The 23684-nt window shown below is 48.6% G+C and overlaps 2 protein-coding genes across 2 annotated transcripts in view; one reads left to right on the top strand and one right to left on the bottom strand.

The window, feature by feature from the left end:
- Positions 1 to 1759: 1759 nt before the first annotated feature.
- On the bottom strand, positions 1760 to 23381 carry LRRC75B (leucine rich repeat containing 75B). The gene is made up of 4 exons (XM_042805258.1): positions 22928 to 23381; positions 18015 to 18143; positions 14781 to 14893; positions 1760 to 3406 (listed from the first exon to the last, which is right to left on the bottom strand). Exons 1-4 carry the CDS (start codon positions 23183 to 23185, stop codon positions 2884 to 2886), a joined length of 1023 nt encoding a protein of 340 aa, XP_042661192.1. The 5' UTR covers positions 23186 to 23381; the 3' UTR covers positions 1760 to 2883.
- Positions 4567 to 23684, top strand: part of GGT1 (gamma-glutamyltransferase 1) — a 63088-nt gene continuing 43970 nt past the window's right edge. The window contains exons 1-2 of the mRNA XM_033001426.2: positions 4567 to 4631; positions 20770 to 20834. The gene's annotated coding sequence lies outside the window, so the exon portion shown is untranslated. The remainder of the gene's footprint in view (positions 4632 to 20769; positions 20835 to 23684) is intronic.

Here is a 23684-nt window from a genome sequence, read left to right as displayed (position 1 = left end):
GGGCCATATGTCAACCCAAGATGAATTGGGAAAAGTGGCCAACCAAAGGATTAAGGCACACCCCTTAACACACCTGGCTCCTGCCTCCCCTTTCGCTTGGCAACAGTAATGACATCCAATCACCTCCTGACAGCCTAGTACATCTGTACCTGGGTCGTGGCCCAAAGAGGGTGATACCAGACCTTTTAGCAAGTTTTGGGCCTGCACAACTGCTGGGAAGTACCAGAGTATTTTGCCATCCGAACTGGGCTGAAATGGAAAGTCAATTATCTTAGACCCTATAACTAGCAAGTCTAAACGAGACTCTTTGAGCTCTCCTGGATCACAGTGGGCTGTGACCTCCTGGGAGCTGGGACACCTCTCAGGCACAGACTCCTTGAGGTTTGAAGATCATCTGCCCACAAAGCTGACAAAAGGCAAGAGTGAAGTCAGACTTCTTGAGACTCAATTATTGCCCATTGGGAAATACTGATGCACTATGAGTATTTACTCCAAACTCAAGAAAAGGGAAATTTTAATTGCAGGCTAGCTTCTTCCATCCACCTCTGTACCTATCTATGTGCTTAAATACATACATTTGCCTTCATGAGTGTGGATGTCTGTATACTTCACTGGATATCCAAATACTTTCATGCTGTTTGTGTGTGTGTGTGTGTATGTTTTCTGTTCATACATGTATACAGATATATATTGATTTTGGATACCTTGTAGTAAGTTAGTGTGATTCTTGTCATGCTCGAATCTGTGATTAAGTCATCATTTTAACCATAACATATCCTACCAAATCACCTTGTTAATCTTTAAATTGATCAATCATTAAGTGCTGCTAAAATTCAACTTTTTGATCTACCTCACACCATTAATAAATCTTAAATTACTACTAAATCATAACTGTGTCAAATACTTTCATCCATGACAGGCAGTTAGCACCTGGTCCTAAGTCTATTTGCTTTATCTTGTTGTATCTTTTCTTTCTGGTCAGCAGGACAGACTTTACAATACTTCTCTTTTCAATTTAACAACATGAAGGCTATGAGGTCCTGCCCCAGTGACCAGAGTGCAAACAGGACTGGGTCTAGCATTTGCAGTGTCAGGTTGTAATACTCAGCACAGTGTCTCTACACCCAGCTTTCTTCCTTGGGGGACTGGATTTATCTGGGGCTTTTGGCAGTTGATCAGAAACACCTTCCAGTGTGCTCACACTTTTGGTCCAAAGGTAAATCACTTAAAAAATATAACTGATTTGCTTCTTGTAATGTCTTGTAAAATCAGCAAGGAGCATGAAAGGTAAATATATTTCATGTGGATTTGTGGTGCTTAGTACATGAGAGTTGCTTATACGTGGTGAGACTCCCAGAGAGAAACAGAAGAGGAAGGTGAAGTTACCATTGTTAATTTAGAAGGGCCAGGTTCTATATGACTTTTTGAATATGTCAGATTTCTTTATCTTTTAACCCTTTCAAAAACATATCTGCTCTCTGAATTTCTGAGGACAGATAATTGAGAGGACTTACCAGCTAAAGTCTGATCAGTTTATTTGTATCAGCACCTTGCAACATGTAGGGCAGCAGCCTACCACAAATGAACACCCATGTTTCACTTTCCTTGGAGGAATGAACCTCTCTCACCATTGTGAATGGTACCTGCTGATCCTCTCCCATACTGCTCGGGCACTGCATAAGGACTCCTGGTCCATATTCTTGCAGTGTCTTGGCTGCTGGCTTGATTAATGAACAACCCAGATACTCAGACTCTGTAGTGCTTCACGCTCATGTCCAAGAGAACTGTTTATTATGTTTACATAGAGCATGAGCAATGTGGAAAACACTAGAAATATTGCATCAGTGGTTTGGTTTTTGGACAGCATTGGAAATGGCGATGCAGCTGCTCACGTCATGTCTGTATTACGAAGTATGCAATATGCCATGAGGAGCCAAAGCTTTGCGCTTTAGTTTGGGAAGGGCCCACCTCTAGCATTTGCACTGCTTGCTCCGCTAGTGCCACAGTTATGCACTTAGCTGTCTGCTTTTCCTCAATTTCACTTGGAACTTGTAATTTTAGTACAAAAGCACAGTTTCTGAAACCAATCCTGCTAATCCACAAGACTGTTCCCTCTCCCTCTCCTCCCCCCTCCTCCCATCCCATCCCAACTCATCCCATCCCCCATGCTCCCACCAACACATACCTCCTTCCCCTCCCTCTCACCCCGGTCACACAGCAAATATCCTGATGCTGCAGTTCCAAGCCATGTGTCCGCCCCAGCCTATGCGATCCAATGGTCTCTGACCAAGTCCCTTTGTTCAGACGTTAATACAAAACACACAATAGGAAAAAAACAAAACAAAAGGAGCCAGACACAAGAGGGAGACACACTGCCGGGCTCCAACTCTGGTCTCTCAGCCCTTCAACTAAGCTCCACAGCAGCTAGGCTCTTGGGGTACCTCCTTTCACACTCAAGGCTGCAGGTCCCAAGGTTTCCAAGGTGCATAGGAAAAGGAAGAAAGGAAGTAAACTACAAGCCTGTTTCTGTTTTAGGTTCCCCCCCATCCCTTTCCCTCAACCCAATGGCTGCTGGAGGATATTCTTGACTCCGACAGGTCTTTTCCCGTCTTCCAGTGAGACCCTGCCTGGGGACCAGGTTCACTGTAAGTCACTGGTTCCTCTCTGGAACGTGGGCGATGGGTTTGGCAGTGAGGGGAGGGAGTGGAGCATGTTGTGGGGGGATGACAGGCTTTTGTCTCACAGCAAGTGGGGGGGAGATGTTAGGGAAGGCGAGAGAAAAGAGCCAAAGGAAGCCGGTAAAGCTGGCCCTCTGCTTGATGTTTGTACTCAAGATTTCGCCTTGGGGTGGCTTCAGTGTGCCAGTACTGGCCTGTTGTCCAGTCACCTCTCGCAGCCCTGCTGAGAAAAAGCACGTGGCGGGGTGCTTCCTGCTGCTTCGTCCTCTGGCTGGCTGCCCTCGTGCCCGCTGGAGATCTCAGAGTCGCAGTCAAGCGCCTCATAGATGGTAGGCAGTGTGGTCTGCTGGCTGAGGCGCTTCCGCAGGCCCACGAGCAATGGCTGTGGCATGGAGGAGACATCCACGTTGTTGCCAAGGTCAACCCAGGCTAGGCAAGGGAACTTGTTCATGTCCTTCATGGTGTCAGTCAGCTCCTTCATGGTTGCTCGCGTCAGTCGGTTGCCGTTGAGGGAAAGGTGAGTGAGCTTGGGTAGTGCCCAGAGGAAGGGCAGCAGCAGGCGCACCATGTCATCATTCAGCTCAGTGAAGCTGAGGTCCACAGAAGTGAGGTGGTCCCCATTGTTCTGCAGGTAGTAGGCCATGCGGTGGACATCTCTCATGGTCAGGGGGATCCCTGACAAATCCATTGAGTCCTGGCTCACCTTCTTCTGTAGGCTGGTCTTCAGGCTAATGATGGAAAGGGGTAGAGAGAGAGATCATTAAGGGGACCACTCTCATCCCTCTCTCACCCAAGTGAGAGAGCACTTGGGGGAGGGGAAAACTCATTAAGAACATGGACTAGAACATTAAGTAAAGGGTTAACGGAGATCACTGGGGAAACAAGCACAAGGTTTGCACTATGCCTCAGGGCAGACTGTGTCCTGGAGCTTTCCTGTATATTCTCAGTACTTACACATAAACTTTGCCAGAACTGGCTAAACATAGGATGCTAAAGTGTCTTCCACTAGCACATTTCAAAGGGATTGTCTGTGTGTGCATGTACAGACGCTCATGCATAGAAAGCAAAAATAACCAAGGCAAGCAAACTTTCCAAGTGCATTGGTTTTCATTGTGTGGGGCTGTTCATGTGCCACCTCTCCAGGTGCACGCCAAGGTCTGTTGGAAACAGAGTGGTGCAGAGGAGAACAGTGTTAAAAGGCTGAGAAATTGATATTTTATCAGGAAAACAATCTATAGGCAAACTGCGCTCCAGGAGTAGATTTACTGCATGTCCCTTTAAAAGCCTTCCCAAGCAGCACTTAGTCAGTAAGCAGCACCAGTGGCTGCCTATTTGGGTCTCTGTGGTCAGCAGATCATCTGGGATCTGCTGCAGCTGTGAGGAGGTGCAGAGGGCATAAGGGTGCTAAAAGAACTCGAGAGAAATGGTTTCAGCCATTTCTTTTGCTGGCTGCCTGGCAAATGGAGTGAGGAAGAGGTAGGTTAAAGCTGTATTATGGGGCTGTTGGGTATGTGAAGGGAGTGGGATGTGGAGTTTTATGATGGACTGTGGGATTTTGAGAGTGCTGTGAGAAGGGGGAGCTATAGGAATATGTTGTAAGATTAAGTAGAAACATATGTTGGTGTCACATAGGAGGGCCTAATCCCTTAGTGTAGATATTAGCCTTGCTGTCCTTTCAGACACACCTAGTTTTAAGGATATGGGAGCCCTAGTAGGACCCCCACTACTGTCATTAATTATGTGCTCAGTGGGTCTATCAGTGCCTTGCTGAGCTTGGGAGGAGCAGGGTGGGTTAAGAATTAACCACCAATTTGAAGGTCCCCATTCTTCCTATCTGGCTCTCTGTAGCGTCCTGCATACCTGTGGCACAGCCAGTCCCTGAGAGCAATGGGTACATGGGGACATGCAATTTCCTCGGAGGAGGCTGCAGCACCGCAGGAGCTCCCGTGGCAGGTGAGAATGCCCCTATGAGTCTTAGTGTTGCCAGGCCCTTCTGTAGCTGTGGAGAGGATGTGACGCTGCTTTTATAGCTTTGCTTTACATATGCAGTTTGTGGCATCCTGGAAATCTTAGTCCTTAATAATCTGCTATAAGCATGTGGTAACACAAGTGAATAAATGTGCATCAGTGCAGGCAACAGCCTTTCATGGACGCATTCAACATTGTCAAACTGTAGCTATGCTTCCTTGTAGGAGTGTGAGGTGGGAAGACCTCGTGGCCTGCCCTGTCAATTCCTGCTCTGGGTTTAGCAGCACTTTGTTCAGGCTACTTCTGTGTCCCTGTTTCCCGTGGGAATTCACTGTGCATGGCTGAGGCTGTATCTAATGAGCTGTCATGGTAGAGAGGTAGTAACAGTATAGCACAACTTATATTAAGACCTAAAGGTTTAAAAGAGCCTTGTGTATTACTAAATGTTTACTCTTTACATGACCCAGACTACTTCTCAGTGGTTCAAGGGAGTGGCAAGGAGAGCAGTGCTTGTCTGTACTGTCAAACAGGAGACACTGATGTACTGGTGAATTATAATTGGTCTGAAACAACACAAGTGAGTTCTACAAAGGGCCTTCATTTGAAGATGGCACTTGCTATCTCTCCAGTATCAGAGCCCCAGAGACAGGATTGTGAAGCATTTATCAACCACATTACTTGTAGCAGCAGTGCAGTTTTCTTAGCTGCTGCAGTAGCAGTAGGAGTTGTGAACTGTGCATGTTGCAGTTTGGATGGCACTGGGAGAGCCTCCTGCTAATCCAAGGAATGCTTTATATCAGCCCAGGCTTCCTGAGAACTGTAATTCTTCAACTCCTCTGGAAAAGAACAATGTGTGCTTTTTTTTTTTTTTTTTTTTGTATAGTTTGTTACAACCAACAGTGGTGTAGCACAATCTACCACAGAAGAGGGTTCAACCTGCATAAAATCTGTCAGACTGGCCTCAAAGCTGGAAGACTCCTTGGCACAGTGTTATTCCCTTAGCTAGATGTTTCCTCTGGGTGTTTGATATGGAGTACTTGTTGTTCTAGCAAAACCAAGCACTGAATGCACACTGGAGGTGTGCATTCATGTTGGTCAGATTAAGCAGGAAGAAATGAATCTTGAGTGTTAACCTGACTGCATAGGGGAAATATTCCCCTATATCCAGTAGGGGCTGATACAAGCAATAAGACAGAAGCCTTTTCTGGTCTGTATTGGTTTAGAGTAAGACTTTGGGGGTGGGGGGCAATACAGGACAAAGAGACATAGAAGCCTGTAATTACTTCAGTGCCTGTTTTGTGCAAATGCAGCCCATGGCTCCTGGGAATTCTCTTCCCCAGTGCTGCAACCCATGGCAGATGCTGGGGGGCAGGCACAGAAATGAAACATAAACATAGGGACACACACACCGCCACCCAGCCCCAAGCCTTGTCTGAGTCTGTGCAAACCCTCCTCTGACATTCCTGTTGTAAAGTTACAAGAAACAAGGCTGAGTGGTCCCAGTTTGATATGGGGATGGGAACCAGGCTGGAAGGGGGACCACTGGAGGGCACGTCTGAGCCAGCACCGCTCCCTCTGCCGGGCCTCAGCATTCAGGTGCCGTGTTTCCTGCTGTGTCTGCAACAGCAGCTTTCTTAATGGGGGGCAAGTTTGAATTGCTCTTGGGGTCCCCTTTTGAGTGACTTGGCTCTGAGTGCAGACAGTGATCAGCGAGGGGAAATGTCAGAAGGACAAAAAGCAACGTGATTGTCTGTCTCTGCCCATTAAGCCTCCCCTCCTGTGGACTGCTATGCAGGGACTGCAGTAGTAAGTCACGGATCGTGCTCTGACCAGAGCCAATACCTTTTGCTGCTCTCCCCAGCAACAAGCCAATACCCCAAGGAGGCTTTAATCAAGCAGACAAATTATCTTCCCATAATTGATTCTCCAGACTGGACTGCTCCTGGCTGAATGTGCTTAAACTCTCCTGCCTCCTGTGCTGTGCCAGGGCCCTCCCTCCCTCCTTTGCTGGCTCGTTCTTCTTTCCTTTCCTGTGATTTTTCTACTTCCTTTTGCCCTCATTGCAATACCTGCCAGGGTGACTCTGGGCCTCCTGTCTCAGCACTGTGGGATCCTCCTGTGTTTAAGTTGTTCTCTTGCCTATAAAAATACCTCTTGTAGGGATGTGTCTGTAGAAGCCTTGCCCTGGTGGACACGGCCCTAATGCTGCAGCCAGGCCCCCAGCTCTCTGGTAAGTGCTGAAGCATGAGACCTGATGCCCCACGCATGCAGTGAGTCCGGCCAGCTCTCCTCCTTGGTGTTCTTGTGCAGCTAAATACCATCTCTGGGACAGGGAACAGAACAGCTGACCACTCCTCTTCCCCCTCTGTTGCTTTGGAGGTAAATGTATCTGCTGTCAGAAAAGGGATGTGGGTAGTTGCTTTGCTCTGAATTCTCTGACACTTGGTATTTTTTGGAGCTCTGCTAAGCTTTATTTCTCTTGGGGGAGGGGGATGGTGGAGGTCAGGAGGGGCAGGATACACAGACCCCCAAGCTTTCAGAAACTTGTGCAGCAGCTGAGAAAATGCCAGGTTTATTTCCAGGGAAATGGGTCATCTATTATCCCCTAATTTCTGCAAGTAAAATAGGCTTAAAGATTGCCTCAGCTGCAGAAGCTTTTTTTCTTTCTAAGAGACAAAACAGCTACTTAGCGACGTAGCTCTTGATGCCCATGGGACTTGTGGGCACAGGACTGCAAAGCACTGGAGGCTGGATTACCCTAATGCTACTGCAACTGGTGCTGTGTGCAGATTTATAATTGTGGGGATTTGCGTCTAGCAAGGATCTGAACCCTGAATGCAGGGAAGCAGACTGTGTTTGTATTATCTGCGGTAAACTTAGAGAGGAAACAATCCCCCACTCCCTCAGATGCTGGAGAAATGGCTGCAAGGGAGAAATCTGTGAAACTGAGCAAGAAGCACAGGCAGTCAGCAGCCTGTCCCCCCACTGCCTACCTGGAGCTAGATACAGCATCCAGTGAGGAATGGTGCCTGCCTGCCAACCCTCCTGTATATAAGGAAACTGCGCCCTGCTTGTAACCCTAGTCCAGCTCTCCTGAGGGATGAGAGCTCTTCTAGGTACATCTCCTTGTTTCTCATGTGAAACAGGTTTCCTTGCATTGTTCCCAACTCCCTCCTTGGAGTCTGGCCTTCTTTCCACTTATCCCTTCCCTAGGTGCCAACTCGACTCTTCTGTGGGCAACAGCCAGCTTTCCCTGGGCTGCACCATGAGCTTGGCCATGCAAAATCCACCCAGGATCAGTCCAGACACCGGAAGGGTCTGAGGGGACCTGCAGGTGTCATAAGAAGGATCTCTCTCTATCAGGAATGTGGGCTGAAAAAGGGATGAAACCATCTTGTGCCTCCCTGGGCATTTTTCTGACATAAAAATCTTCTTCTTCCCACACAAGGCTCAGTCGCTGTTCCTGCCTCCTGAGAACTTGGCTAATGTAAGCAAATTCAGAGCTGTCTTGAAATGAAACAAATGGGAGACCTGAAATTAATTGCTAGTTGTTTCTCTCCAGGACCTCCCACAGGACCTAACCCTTAGGCCCTCTTCCAGGTGCTTCTCTGAGTCCATGAAGCTGAGGGCTTAGCACTGAACCAATCCCTTCAACTTCTTGCTCATCAGCTAAATTAAATTCTTCAGTGGCTGCAGGGAAGTGGTGTCATGGCTCCTGATTGTTGCTCTGGTGGGACTTGCAATAGCCACAGCAGTGTTTGACCTCTTCTTAGCTTTGTGGGGTTTGGAGGAGCTCGTTCAGGCCAAGAACATTCAGCTTCCTGGACTCCCAGCCTCATTTCCGTGTCTCCACACTATGGAGGGAGGCTGGGAGGAGATAAATCAGATAGGATTTCAGTAATGAAGGGGATGCCCCCTAGTCCCTGCCTGCATCTCTGGGGAATTACCAGCTTTTTCCTCTTCCCCTCTTATTTTTACATTTAATTTGCCTCCAGTTGTAAAATTTTCCTGATGTCAGAGGCTACCATCACTGTGCATCCCCTCCTTCATTAACAGCCACTGCCAGTAGTGGCTAAATAGCCATGAGTCAGGTATCTCTTGGCTGCTCTTCCTTGCATTAGGACCTAGTGACAGGCATGTTTGGATGGTTTTTCTCTGCTTTAAGCAGTGATTTAGGGGATGGACTCTGAGCTTTTTAATCACCTACTTAGCATAATCTGCTTGCTTTGCTTCCCTATGGCACCGGGTGCTGCTGTGCAGGGCTGGCTTTAGCTGCCTCTAGTGAGACATGGAAAAGGAAACAGAAGCCTCAAAAGCACTGACCTAGACTAATCCATCCTAAGATGTTCTGAGGCTGGGCCCAGCACCTCTTCAAAGATGGTGGCAGTGCACAAAAGGCCACTTCCATGAGAAATAGTCCCTTAGTCACATCTCCATCCTTGCACCCAAGATCTTTGATCAACTGTGGGGAGATCCCACATTGTGGAGAGAAGGGAGTACAAAGGTAGCCTTTCTCCTACCACCCTTCCTCCACAGCTGGGGTGGGACATGGGTATCTACAGATGATGATGATAGAGCTGAGCACCTCTCCTCCTCCTGGTTCTGCTGTCATCTTCGCTCTGTCCTTGAAGGTGTGTTCAAGAGAGCTGAGAACCCTTGGCCTTCCTTTCGGGCTGCCACTTGATCCATCCAAGACCTCTGGTTGTTTCCCCCTCATTATTTAGGTCTATCCTAGCAAAGCAGGGAATAATGCTACCTCCTCACTATAAATGTCAAGTATCAGCCTGTGTCCTTGTTAGACCTTCAACTGTGTGAGAGTCATGAAGGCACAAGGCCTCTGCTGATTCCTTTTAACTACCATCTGCCACCCAGCCTCCATTATTTCACTCGTTGTCTATCTATCTATCAAAGTGTCTTGTTTCTCCTGCCTGTCAGTCTTGGACTTTTTCTTCTGATTTGTGACAGGGCAGCATCAAACTGCTGGATGACCCTTTCTACCGTCTCCAACAGCCTTTGCAGGTGTTCCTGCCTCTTGATACTGCTGGGAACCCTGGTCATGGGTAGTGTTCAGATGTCTCTGCACTGTAAGATGAGGGGAGGGAACAGTTCCTGCCTTTCTCCACAATTTATTCACCAGTTCATGTCGGTCCAGCTGACATCTCTGTGAGCAGCAGCTTCTTGAAAATATTGGGTGGGGTAGTTCCTATACTCCCATATGACTGTTACCATGTGGCTTTAGTTAACTGACTGGAATTCTCTAACTTGGCTTCCTATCTCTAATGCAGGAATGATGGTGACTTATTTACCATGTTGCATAAGGGTGACACGAAGCTGTAGTTAATATTCACCTCATGCCATGTGAAGGCTAAGATCTAATCTGCCAGAGCTGTCATCCACAGTCTGAGTGATGTTTTCAAGAAAAAAAAAAAAAAAAAAATCCAAACCCCTTTAGAACTGTTTCCTTGCAGTGTTCTAGACACAAGTGCTTTCATTGCATTTTAAAAGTGCATCTAATGCTGCAAGGTCTGAGCAATGTGTATCAATAACTGAGAAACAAAGCAATGAACCCAGAAGGGATGCTCTGTTCTCCACCCAGTTTTGGATTAGTCAAAATGAAATTTGCCCAGATGAGCAAAATAAAACTGTAGTGAGAGTTGTGAAAAGGAAAGCCCAGATGCATTCAGTTTGGGAGTTAACTCCATGCACACAACTGGCTTTGCTCTTCTATAACCAGTTACTGTGTGAAAAATCTGGTGTATTTTCCTGTGCCAGGAACACTCTGCTTGTAAAGATCATTCTGTGTTTACTGCCTGCATGTTTTGTGAATTCACGTTTGAACTTCTGCACTTAAGAAAGGAAGTAGTTACAATAAAGTACCCAGCTCTGGGGATGATGCAAGTGGAAGATACAGAAGGTTCCCTGACATGGCTTTCCCAAGACAGCTCAGTTGTTATACAGTGCTTATTGATTGCAGTACAAGACTGCAGTCCAGCTCTCCAGATAAAGGCTATCTCCACCTGGTACCCTTCTGCCTCTGCACTCTGAATTGCAGTCCAATGTGGCTTTGCCCTCAAAAAGTAATACACCCCCTGGATTCAGGGATGCAGATGGTGGCACTTGCAGTAGAACATGCAGTTCTCCTGTAATGTTGAATTAAGGAAGCCTCAAGACTTCTGAAAACAAGAATTAATAACATCAAAAAATTCTGCACCTGTCAAAATACCACAGAAGTAGTGTTAATAGCCTAAAAAGCCTATGTCTGCAGAGAGGAGCATTTCTTAATCCATTACTCTTTACACTATAAACGTCAATTTAATGAGAAAGCAAAGCTGGAGTTATACAACACTCCAGAATGTATTCTGCTCATTAAGTGTGAATGATCTATACAACTGTAAAGTGGTGCTAAAACTGAATTCTCATTAGGATGTAAGGGACTGACAATCGTGCAGTAGTCACACTGGTCCTCGCTGCAGAAATCTTATCCTCCAGCTTTTTAGTTTTTAATTTTAAAACCCCCAGTAAATCCCACAAGAGCTTGACTTCCCTGTTTGGTTAGGCAGCCAACCCAAGCAAGGTCAGCTACCAGGTGATGTGCAGGCTGCTGACTGGAAGCTGCAGACCTGAGACAGGATTTTGCAGGAATGGAGAGCTGAAGCCCTTGCTTTCAGTGTGGTAAACCTGCCCAAGTATCACCTAGACATCTGAAATAATTTCTTTGGGTGAGTACACAGCTGGTATACTGCTAACCCTTCATTGTACAAGGCAGATAGACACTGTCAAGAACCCACTAGCACAGATGCAGACAGCAAACTGCCTCCTAGCATCACCTCTGACAGTTTAATCAAGGAGAGAAACCAGATGCAGCCTGGGCTGGATCTCTCCTACTTGCTTCAGCTACTGGTGCTTTCAGTCCACTGTGCCGCAATAAGCTTTCTCCTTCCACATTTCTATATGGACTCTGCTTCTGGCCTGGGGCATTCAGCTGATAACAGCGCGTGGCCTGACTTTCTCCCAGATGCAGGGCCAGGTGCCATATTACAGTCACTTTTGCCGGTAGCTCTTTAGAGGAATGGCTAAACAGGATAAACAGCAGCCCACTGTGTCCTGTGCAAGGCACATTACACCTTTCCTGCAGTCATACCCCAGGGTTGAATACATCAGAGTTTAAGGTGATGGTGGAAGCAAGGTGGGACCTCTGGCTTTAGTGGGGAACAGGTTTGCAGTTAAGTAGATATAAAGGAATATATCTGTGTGGGTTCGCAGGCTCTCACATTTGATGCTCTGCTAACTTGTACTGGATATTCACAAATAGACTCTGGTTGAGCTTTATAGCATGAATAGCATAAGACTATTCCTGCCTGGTGGAAGTATGATTGCTTCTTAATAGAGTTTACAGTTCCATCTGTCCTGGTACTGCTGTGTATCAGAACAGGAGTGCTTGAAGAAATGTATCTTACCCTTTCTGTTTTATCAGTTCATGGGTGGCTCAGGTTTGTACTTGCTGGATGTTTTGTGTCCCACTGAGAGTAGATAGGGACATAACTGCAGTTTGTTTGTTTCTGACCTGCTGGTTTGCTCTTTGGTGGTGGGGAGGAACAACTGATGTGTGATCTAGCTCCAGCACTGCAGGTCCTTCCCATCTCCCACACCACATCTCTATAACAGCCCAAACATAATTAAAACCTGGCAGATGCTCTAAGCTTACTGTATGGCTGGGCTTGTTAATTATCTCCTGGACCCATCTGACATGCTGCCAGAAAGCGGAAATCACATTTCAGAAGAGATCAAGGGGGGTTCTGCATCAGCTCTGTAAAAGCCAGAAGCCAAAGCCCAGGAGACTGCAAAAATGAGAGGAGAATTTAGTTCCTGAATGTGGTCTCCACGCTGTCCCAAATCCCCACTAGATTTTAGAAATGCCTCCAAAGTATTTCTGCTACACCTGTGCTTTTTATGGAACCTTCAAGGCAGGAAGGGTACAAACCAAGGGCATGGGTTCAGAGGCAGAGAATATAGTAAAATACTCCCACTAGTAGACAGAGAGAAGTGGAGAATTCAGATCAGGTAAAAACAGCCTGGCTGGACAAAATGAGGCCCTGATGGAGCAGCTATTTCTTGCCTCCCTTCTACTGGCAACATCCATTTTCTTGCAGTGCCCTTAGATGCCAACTCTGCAGACACCTTTTGCTGCAAACTGCAAACCAGTTCCTCTCCAGCCTTAAAAGAAGAAGCTCTGCTGTTTAATATTTAATCAAAATTATTTTGTGCCTTATGTAACACCTTGCAGCTGGGCTTGGCTGCCAGGCAGGGCTGCCTATTTTAGACCTATATTTTTCTCCATCACACACTTCCGTGATGCACTCTCCCTACTTGTGCTCACAGGTGCTCTGTACCTTGCCAGTACTTTGGGCCTGACCCCTCAGTGTGGGATTTGGGCTCATGGGGCCCAGAGCTCTTCCTCTCTGTGTTGTTAGTAAGAGATGAAATTGCAGCAGACAGTCCCCTGCTCTCCCTGGGCTGTGCAATAGGAGGCAACACCTCCAGCCTGGAGTCCAACTGGAGAAGAGGTTGGTTCTGCCTGCAAACAGGAGTGTGGAGGCAGAGGGTTGAATTAAGTTGTGGCAGGGAAGGACTTTTTACTTGGAGAACCAGAATGAGGCCAGGTTTCAGCAAAAGGGAGCTTGGAAAGGATTAGAGCCAGCCACTCTCTACAGAGCTCTCCCTGTCTCCAGCACCTCTTATCTTTAAGCCTCTGTATCTTGGGAGGGGACTGGGATGAGGTCAGACCTGCTCTCTACATCCTGAATCTCCAGTACTCTGCAGGATCCCATAGGGAAAATGTCATCTAACTGAGTGGGTCTGGAAAAAGACTGGCTCAGCTCCAGTCTCTCAGTCTTGTTCTGTGGTGTGGTTCCCACCTGCAAACCTGCACTAGCTATCCTGCCTTGTGGGTTGCTGGGGATGAGAGCATCGAAATTCAGAGTGCTCAGATCTGGTAGCAAAGTGGGGCTACAGGTATGAGAGGCAGAAGTCCTGGAAATCATGGTATTAAGGATTTTATTCCTTAAGATGCACTGGGGATCTCTGCCTCTGAGTCAGAACGAAAGGTACGATGGAAATGTCAATTCCCATGGGGGATTTTAAGTTGCTGGCACATGCATCAAAGACTCTGAAAGTCTCAGGAAAGCCCAAGGCTATTCTCAGAGTGCTGCCAATTTTGCATTTCTTTTTCTCAATTCTGCATTTATTCCTGTGAAGCTAATGGGGCTGACATGAGCTTTTTTCTTAGTCACTTCTCTGTCTTTTCTTCAGCAGTGGTGATCTGTGTCACAGGAACAGGCTTTGCTTGAAGAAAATGAGGAGAGAAGGGGTGGATTTAAAAGAAGTAGGGATTGCTCTTTATCTGGTTAAAAAAGCCAGCAAGTGTCAAGGAGAGAACAAGTGTGGGTGTCTGAATATGCTTGTAGTAGTGGAAAGCAGCTGCCATCCGGTAGCTGTCAGTGGCCAATGTGCTTTGAGTTGGGTTCCTTGTGTGTGAGGCTCTGCACCATCTCAGGTTCCTCTCCTGGTCCTGGCAGAGAAGTAGAGGAGGTAAGTAAGGATGGTGACCTCTCTGCCAGCCACCCCAAAGTGGTTCCTGCTGAATGGGGTGATCAGCTTGTGGTAGTGCCTTGTAACGGGAGACCTTCCCCGCAGGCAGGGAAGTTTTACTGGTGTCCACAAGGACAAAGTGGGATGGAGAGCTGGGGGCTAGCTCAGCTTGGCATGTGGGAGAGTGTATCTGCAAGGCTGCCAGCTTTGGCCATCCTCTGAGGGCCAAACACCCTGCAGGCAGGATTGTCTGTGCTGTGCAGTCAGTGGGATTGATTTCAATGCACTTGGAAGAGGTTGAGGAAATGTAAGACTACATAAAAAGGAGTGAATAGCAAACCAGATCAAGGAGAGGGATGTTGGTACTGACCCTGTACCATCTGGCTGAGGTTTTCTAAGAGACTGAGCAGAAGCTGCCATGCAGATTTTCAGCCCTGCCTTTCTCTGAGAAGGGCAGTAGTGGCAGACTGGGATGGTGCTTGGCACAGCTTCTCCTGACAGATGCCCCTCCATGCCCATCCCCACTTTTCCCACCAGGCTGCTTACCACACTTGGGACTTTCTCCGGGGCATGCCGTGCCGGTGCCACTTTGAGTGGGGGGTTAGGTGGTAAATCAGCTGCCTGCAGATCCTGTCTGAGGATTTCCAGGGGTCATATTCCTGAAAGCAAAAGGACATCTTAGACTCTGCCTGCACCACAGGAGTCAAGGGGGAGGACAGAAGAAGATGGGAAAGGAACAGAGATGGTACTGGAGCAGGTGCACGTATACAAGGGAGGAATGTTGAGAAGGCCTGAGATGCCTCTGCCACATGCCATCGCCTCCTGGGTTGGAGGAGGAACAGTAGGAGTTCTGCACTGCCATGAAGGATCCCAGCCCAGCCAGCATGTTCCTGCCCAGAGTGGGTCTAAAGTTTCACACCCTACCCAGGAGCAAGTAGAGCTCAGAAGAGAAGGTTATTTTCTAAGAGCAGTGGCAGGGGGTCTGGCTCTAGGTCAGGCAACACTCAGGAAAGCAAGGGTGGCTGACAGTGCAAGAAGGGCTCTGTGCAGGGACCCCCTACACCCTGTTCTTCAAAAGATCTCCACATTCAAAAAAGTCCAGTGTAGGGATAGCATGGGTGTCCCAGCTCCTCACTGCTGTATTCTCAGCAGCACCCATCCTCATCTGTGCAGACAAGCTGCCCACTCATTGTGTTACAGGACTATGCTAAATTTCTATTGATTAACCTGTTGTCATACTTCACAAACTCTAACTGCATACTGCCTTTGGACTGGCTGTTACCCTGGTGTGAAAAGTTGAGCAGTCAGCACCCTTTCCCCATCCCTGAGGTGCTTCTTGCTGGGAGAGATGTGGCCTGGGACGCCCCTGCTCCTCCTGCAGCCAGCACCCTGTCCCCTCCCGTGCTCCAACTGGGGGATGCTGGGAACCAGTGAATTCCCCAGACTCGATCTTACTTCCTTGAAGTCCATTCTGCTTCTGGAGGTTTGAGTTTGGGAGCCAGTGCCAGCATTTCCCTCCAGGCCCTGCAGTAACTCATCAGGAAAAGATGGCACCAAGATGGTTGCTACCTTCCTGGGTTTGTTTTTGCACGCATTCTCTACTGCCATGACTTTGAACAGCACCTCTCTTCCTCTGGTGGCAATGGCAGCTGCTGAAGGCTGGGATTTCTGCCCCCTCTAGCATATTTTTCAAATGCTCACAGACACCTGCGTTCCCATTCCTCAGCCCTCCAGCCATGGTGCAACACGTGCATTTAGGGATTTGATAGGTAAACACATAGTAAAGCTGTCAGGGAATATGCTAATTTATTCTTTATTTGAAGTGGTTAAAGTGCTGTACTGTGGGCCAACAGCTGCACTGTGGCTTTCCTAAGCAGTCACTGAATCAGCTGAACTCCCCAGGGATGCGCTGCCAGCATGTGGCCCTTCTGCTGTGCCAAGTGGAGAGGGATCCCAGCCTCAGTGCTCAGCTGAGCACCCCCTGATCCCTGTCCCAGCTCTCCCAGGAACCCCACGGGACTGGCCCATGCCCTTGGGTTAGTTGCCTTGTTCTGGACTACTACTGTGCTGGCGAGGCTGCAACTGGCACCCCGCTGTCACCTACAATAGCAAACCTTTCCAAGGGGGTGCACACGCACACCAGGCTTCAGCACAGAAGCTGGCACAATGCTCTGCAAGCATTTGTTGGCTCACAACTGAGAATTACCCTCCTGTTCCTTCCCATGTCCTCACTGATTTAATTTCCACTGACAGACTGGGAATTGCACTCAGACTACTTGCTAGTAATGCAACCCACCAGATGCTCAGCCAGGGTCGGAGAGGGGATGTAGTCTGCTGATGTTTGTGCTGGGAAGGGTGCTGGTACTGCAGGGTACTGAGTGTCTCCAAGCCCTTAATTAAACTCCTGTTGGCTTTGAAGGACAGCTCAGGTGCTCAACATCATCCTTGGGAAAGGGGAAAATCTCATCTGTATAATGGTACATGTGTCAGTGCAGATAAGCACGTGCATCTATAAGACATGAAAATAGAGGAGGAGGTGGTATATGCAGGTATATAAAAATTGTAGTGTGTTATCTGCTAAGCACCTGGGTACTGGAGTAGGATAATGTCCCCTTATGCTGACACCCCTGAAGGGCACTGCACAGCGTGAGGTTGGAGATGGTCTAGTAGAACAGCTGGAGATGAGGTCAAATGAAATATGGTTAAGAGGTACTACTGCTGCAACCCACCCTTTTGTTTTAGATGCTTATAAAATTTACACAAAATTACGTTTGAAAAGATTTATTTTTTTCAGGCTGCACTGCAGCCCAGTGATGGCGATTGGCTAAATGTAGTTTTGTCTATTATGACCTGACTGGTTAACTGTTATCAGAGAGCCTCAGGAGATGGCAGAACAAGGTTAGAATGCCACTAATCTACACCAGGCATTCAGTGTATTCCCTAGGGTGCTGCTGTTTGCTCTGAGCTGTGTGTACTTAATACCTCTCTTTGAATAAAGTAATTCACTCTATTGCTCTCCTTATAAAGCAAACATGACACTTGCTAAACCTGATGAGCAAATGGATGTATTGCAAATCCAAGTGTTTGTGGTGGTAAAGGGTAACAGAAGTAGATACTGGTGTTGCAGTGGGACTGTGGTATCTGTGATGTTTGTCTGCGCTCAGCCTTGCCTTTGCTTGTCTCTGCTCTCATTCTCTGAAGGAAAATGCTGGAGCAGTGCAGCGATACTGTGCACGTAACACATTTGGTTCTTAAACCCTGAGTTGCAATATATTCCTAGAGCCCCATTCTTTACTTGGAGATCAGGGAGGTTATAGGGGGGATGTAATGCTGGGTTAGGGCAGTTACATATATCAGAGTACCTGGGTAGAGAGAGGCTCTCCCACAGAGGCAGAGGTACAGAGATTTCTGTTCCCCTCTGTGGTCCCATAAGCTAGCTGCTTTGAACCTCTGGGGCATACCAATGAATATGGCACCACTATCCACCTCATATGTTTTTATCTGGCCTGTACCCTGTCATCAAGTTTACTCTTGGCACAAAAAGTAAATTCCTGATTTCTGTGCACATAACTGCCCCTTCCTACAATTGCATTCATGTTCTGAGGTACTTTTAATGAATTTCTACAGAAATATGCACAACAATCAATATGCTGCCACTTCAAGGGCATACACTGGCTGGTTCTGAAGGATTGAAGCACCCAGTACCAGCCATCCCATTAGGGCTCTCTTTGCATCAGTGCTATATCACAGAGTATTCACTGAGCTGAGGGAAGGATTCACCTTTTTGGGACACTGAAGATCTCTAGCAAGGCTCATCAGTAAGTCATGGGAGATGGGATCCACCAAGTTGAGGAAAGTTGCATTTTTGTAGAGCACTTCATTGAGGAATGTTCCTTCCAGTCCCAGGTCCTACAAGAAAAACAGTCAGTCAGATACATGGGCTTCCTTGAAGCTATAACCATGATGTGTTTTGAAACCAGAAAGTAAATCCGATGCGGTGCCAGCTGGTTGCTCAACACAGGAAACTATTCAACAAAGGTGAAGCAGCTGTGTCTGACCCAGCATTACTGTGATGGGGGGTGTGGACAGCCAGATTGCTGAATGAGATGCAGTGTTAAATTGAGCTAGTCAGCCTAGGGACTGACCACCCTGTTTCCACCTACGACGGGAAGGTGACAGCAGTATCATTTCCAGGCTGGCTAGAGCCCAGGGAGAATTAGCTCCAGAGAAACTCAGTTTTGTCAGTCTCTATGTGTGAATCTGCTCAAGAAGCTGAACAGGAATGGCTCTAAACCTGCCCCTCCAATCTCAGCTTTTCTGGAAGAATCAGACCTTTCTCAGGTGTTCAGATACTGCCATACACCCTGGTGATAACTGGCTGAGCAAAAGTCCTGCCTGTTGGTATGAGTTTCAAAGCTGTGCTTTGAATTTCTCAGTAAGCACTAAGCACTGGCAGTATTGTCTTTTGGATGTAATGGTAAATTTATAGGTAGGCTCCACACAGCAGTTATGGGGAGTCCTCTTCCCACCTTTCACAGTATGAGCTAGGGGAACATCTGTGGTCCGTGAAACTTACCCGCACAGACCAGGGTGTGGGGCACCTTTGGATATGCTGAAGAAACATCAGCATCCTTGGGAACAAAAAGCCTCCGCAGGGGTCGGATGGGTGATACTGCAAAGAACTAAGCTGTTTCTTGCTAAGAGGGAAGCTAAGATGAAAACTAAGATCTGATATATGACACAGTTATTACAGTCAGGAGGTACCACGGAGCTGTGGTGAGGGAAAAAAAAAAAAAAAAAAAAAAAGCATCTGGGAAAGAGAGATCACACACATCATGAAAATACTCCAAGGGCAAAAAAAAAATATCCCAGGAGTAGAAATTTAGAAGAAATAAGATCCCTAACAGGGATAGTGCTGGTTTTGATTCAGTTGACAGGGGGGTTCAACTGAGGGAGAAAACAAGTGCTATGCCCATTCTGCATGCTGCTGTCAGGAAAACTGAATAAGGAAATGAGTGCCCCGTATGTTCGTGCTGCTCCACTGAATGTGTGCTTCAGGCACCACCCAGTGAAAGATGCACTGCGAGCTAAAAAAAAAAAAAAGAGAGAGAGGGGGAAAACAAAAAAAAAGCTGGGTGTACACACATACATCACCAGCAGGCATGGAGCTGTAGCTGGCAGAGATGTAGGATCTTAACCCTAAGCAGCAGTCAAAGCCAGTGCTGTATCCACTCTCTTCTGCTCTGGATATGCTTGGATTGAGCAAAGAGCACAATACCAAAGACCCTGGCTACATATCTGGTGGAGAAAGGAGAATAAATCAAATGCTTTACAGCCTCATCACTGTGTGTGCACAAATGATACCCATAAGCAGTGAAGGAACCCAAGCAGTGGATCAGTCCTGAAGGACACACAGCACACAGCTGGATGTGGGCCAGGAGCATACCAAGGCGTCATTGCCAATGTCTCCCTTAACCATACGGCTTCAGGGAAATGGAGCCTCCTACGCCAAGTGTAATATGCAGAGATGAAGAAAGCTGCCGAGAGGATGGCATGGCTGGGCATGCAGCAGTGGATGTCAGAGCAGTAATTAAACTCCCCCAGTTGGAGCTATACCATTAAGATGAATATGCATTCCCGTTATAAATCCTGCCTGTGAGGGTTTTATAAATAATATAGCTGTAAATATTCACTTCACATTGATAGTCCATAAATTCTTAGCTCAGGGGCATTTTTTGGTTCATCTTACTTACTTCCCTCCCTCCCTCTCTCTCTCTCATTTCTTGGAAAATTTTGTACCACCTAAAGGGTGGCTGCAGACGGCAGAATATTCTAAGTCTTGCCAGTTCAGTTGGCTTAGTGCTGTTATCTTAAAAATGACACTTAGCCATTGTCTCGGCACAGCGAAATCAGATTGTACCAGTCTTTTTGCTGATGTAAGTCTAATGTCTCCCCTGGCTTCAGCTGAGCAATGCCCACTTAGACCAGCAGGAAAGCTGGTCTGTCTTTTGCAGGTGGGTATTTCTGAGACTGGTAATACGATGTACAGTGGACCTGTGCAAGTGTTCCCGTCCAAAGCAAGCATACATGAGAGTACACCTGGTGTTTGCACTTGTTCTCTGTGCATGATGGGATCTTGTAGCTCTTACTGGATCTGTTTCTGCCTGGCTTGCTTGCTTTACTTTATTATACCCTCCCAACATCCTAGGAGCAGTCCACAACCCTTTTGAGTCTGTAGACCACAGTTCAAAAACCACTGGCAGATAGAATTACATCCTGCAGGGTACAACTGCAGGGCTGGACAAAGTCTGTGCCTGCTGGGTGCAGAAGGCTGCCTTGCAGCAGGGGGCACGCATCAGGAGCCTATGTCCTCTGGTTTGGCTGAATGTGTATTCATCGGAGGAGGCTGTGAATCTGATTCCAACATTGCTCTGCCTTTTCCTGGGTGTTTGCACTCTGGATAAAGGCACAGTAATGAGGTATGGTGTTAAAATATCCTGTCAACTAGAGTGAAAAGGTATCTCTCTTTTTGCAGGTAACAGACCGACCCTCACCTGGGACACATTAATCCGTGACTCCTGAGAGCGTGTTACTGCCAAGGTAAGCTAGTCTGTGTAAGGGAGGACATGCTGGGGACTGAGCTAACGGCTGAATTTAGTTGGGGGAAATTTGTGTATGAGAAAAAAAAGGCTGATCATAGTATTCTTTCAAGCTGACATTGGACACATGAGGAGGACTGGTTCTGATTACATGACCCCAGACTGGCTGACAGTCATATTCAGTAGTTGAAGGGTGTGGTACACGTTGGTGGTGTAGCCTTCCGTCCCTGAAATCTCTGAACACACAATGAACTGGGGGATTTGGGGTGGTGTTGGGTGGGCTCCTGTCTGTCTTGGTGGAGGAAGGCTGTGTTGTGACTGCAGGATGTGTCCCATTGCTCTGTCCTGAGCAGATGAACAAAGGGTCACTGCTCCGACATGAACAGGCAGAGATGGGGACTGGGAATAACAGGGGAAACTGGAAAGGCAGTGGACAAAATGTGAGTGTTCAGTGCAGATGTGGGGAAGCAGAGTGTTTAACTGATCCTAAAAGGAGCTGGCAGGCTGCATTCAAAGAGGGGCTTAGAAATGACCCTTCATTCCAGATGGCCCTGTGACTTAGCATCCGAATCCTGGCTGTTCATAGATGGACCTGCTGGAGACCTCCAATGACTGTGGAGGATTTCTGTCCTTCAGTCTCAAGGAGAGGTGCTGAGCATTATAGAAAATGACATTCTGTAGTTCTGGCCTCTGGCATACCCTGCAAAAGTCTGATCATGTTACATTGCCACATTCATGAAGCGAGTGGTTGCCTCTTTTTCTTCATAAGCTTCTTGCATTAATGCCTTTCCAAAACAGTCTTGGAAATCTTATTCGACCCTTGTCTGCCATACTGGTGCACAGATACAGGTTTTCTGCTGAGGGTTTATCTGTCTACATGCGTGGCAAGAACAGTGTTTGTGGTGCTGGTAACAACCCTCAGTGGACAGGAGAAAGATAGATTTAATATTTAGTCCTGTAAATTCTTACTCATGGGCGTGCAAGTTGCTGGTAGACCAGGGCACTGACCACCACTGTTGGATGTGTTGTAAAGCTCAGGACATCCAGAGCAGAGGTGGGGCTGTTAATGCAGCTCCCTGCAGCTGGCAGCATGGCTGTATGAGCATCCCAGCAAGCCAGTCCCAGCTCCAACATATTCACACCCAAAGGTTACTTGCCGCTATGGTGAGAAACTCAGTATGTTCCCAAGATGAAGTAGGTCACTATCTAATGAAGCACTGTGATAAGCTAATAACTGCTGGTGGTCTATGTCCAAATCAGAGGGAGGATTTGTCTCCTGTGCTACTGATTGCAGAGTTGCCCGCAGTTTGGGAGAGCTGAGTTTGCCTGGAAAGTGATGGTGGCCCTGAGTGATGGAGGAGATGGCTCTGTTCCAGCAGCAGGGCTCTGTCCTCAGCATCAGTTTGGCACCACGCTGTCTGCACACTGACTGTTCTGCCCCTGAATGGCGGCAGACATAAACAGGCTCCTACTGATACACTGACCTCTTTACCTCCTCTCAGCCTAGGCTGGCCCAGAGGTCCTCTCCAAAACCATTTTGAGTTCTCCCAAAGACAGACCTTGGCCAGCCTGGCTGGATGGGCGTAAAGGATGCAGTGACAGTGGGATGGCAGTGGCTTTTTCTCTGGGGGGCACATCCAGGGGCTGGCATGGAGAGGGGTGGATGGGGACAGCTGAGGCTTGGACACCCCTTTTCCTGCGTGCAGCACAGCTCTCCTCCTCCCAGCCCCGCTCTCTCTGCCTCCAGGCAGCCCGGCCAGCCGCCCCTGGCCCGGGCGGGGACCCGGGGAGGCGGCCGGGAGCCAGGGCGGGTGTCGCCTGCCGCGGTGGGGACCGAGCGGGGCGGCTCCCGCACCGCCGGGGCACGGAGCGGCGAGAGGCAGCACAAAGACCGCGCCCCGCCCCGCCAAGGGGGGCTGCAAACCCGCACTGCCGAGGAAGGGGGGAGGGGGGGGTTGTAAACCCCGGTTCCCTGCCCCACACCGCCCGAGGGGGGACGGACACGACCGCAGACCCCGGCCGCCCCGCCCGCGCCGCGCACTGCCCTTTGTTGCCCGCCCTGCCCCGGAGCCCGGCTCCCCCCGCAGCATTTACCTTCCTAAGCAGCCGGAGGATGTGCACGGCGTGCTCCCGCTTGTGCTCCCGGATGGTGGCCTGGATCTCCCGCAGCCACCCCACCCGCCGCACGTAGGGCGCCGGCGAGGCTTTCCGCAGCACCCCGGGCAGCTTCTGCGGGTGGAGGAGCAGGGAGGAGAGGTGGAAGTCGCCCCGGCCGCCCTCCAGCCTGCCGGCGCAGGACTCCTCGGTGCTCTCCTCCTCCAGGCTGCTCTGCCGGCTCAGCCGGGAGCCCATGGCCGCGATGCCGCCGCGCTTCGGACCGGGCGGGCACCGGGCTCTGGGCCGGGGGAGGTGCCGGGAGAGGCGGGGGGTCCGGGCCGCCCCGCCCGAACGGCTCCGCCCCGGCTCCCCGGCTGGCAGTTGCCGGCGCTGCCGGAGGAGCGACGTCCCAGGGGTATTTTATTTGGTTGGGTCCCTGCCCCAGCACCCGCCTCCCCAGCGGCCGGGCAGTCCCCGCTGCCTCTTCTCCCGGAGGCGCCTCCTCCTCCCGGGTTTGTTCTGCTGGGAGATGCTTGGTGGAGAAGACAAAGAGAGAAGCAGATGCTGCCGGGACCGCTCCTTGCATCCAGGCATTTTGGGGAGCTTTTTTTTTCCTGGGCAAACTCTTTGAATACCGCAAAAGGTTGTCAAGATTAACAGTGGTTCCAAACACGCCATCTGGCTGGGACTTGTTTCTGTGGGCTGTGTTTTCTATCAGTCTGCTGTTGGACCCAGAGAAGGTGTTTTTAGCAAT

Source organism: Tyto alba, unplaced genomic scaffold (assembly GCF_018691265.1).
Source record: "Tyto alba isolate M040663 unplaced genomic scaffold, T.alba_DEE_v4.0 Super-Scaffold_44, whole genome shotgun sequence".
NCBI lineage: Eukaryota > Metazoa > Chordata > Aves > Strigiformes > Tytonidae > Tyto > Tyto alba.
Note: the sequence above shows the minus strand (reverse complement) of the source record. Positions and strands in the feature narration are given on the sequence as shown.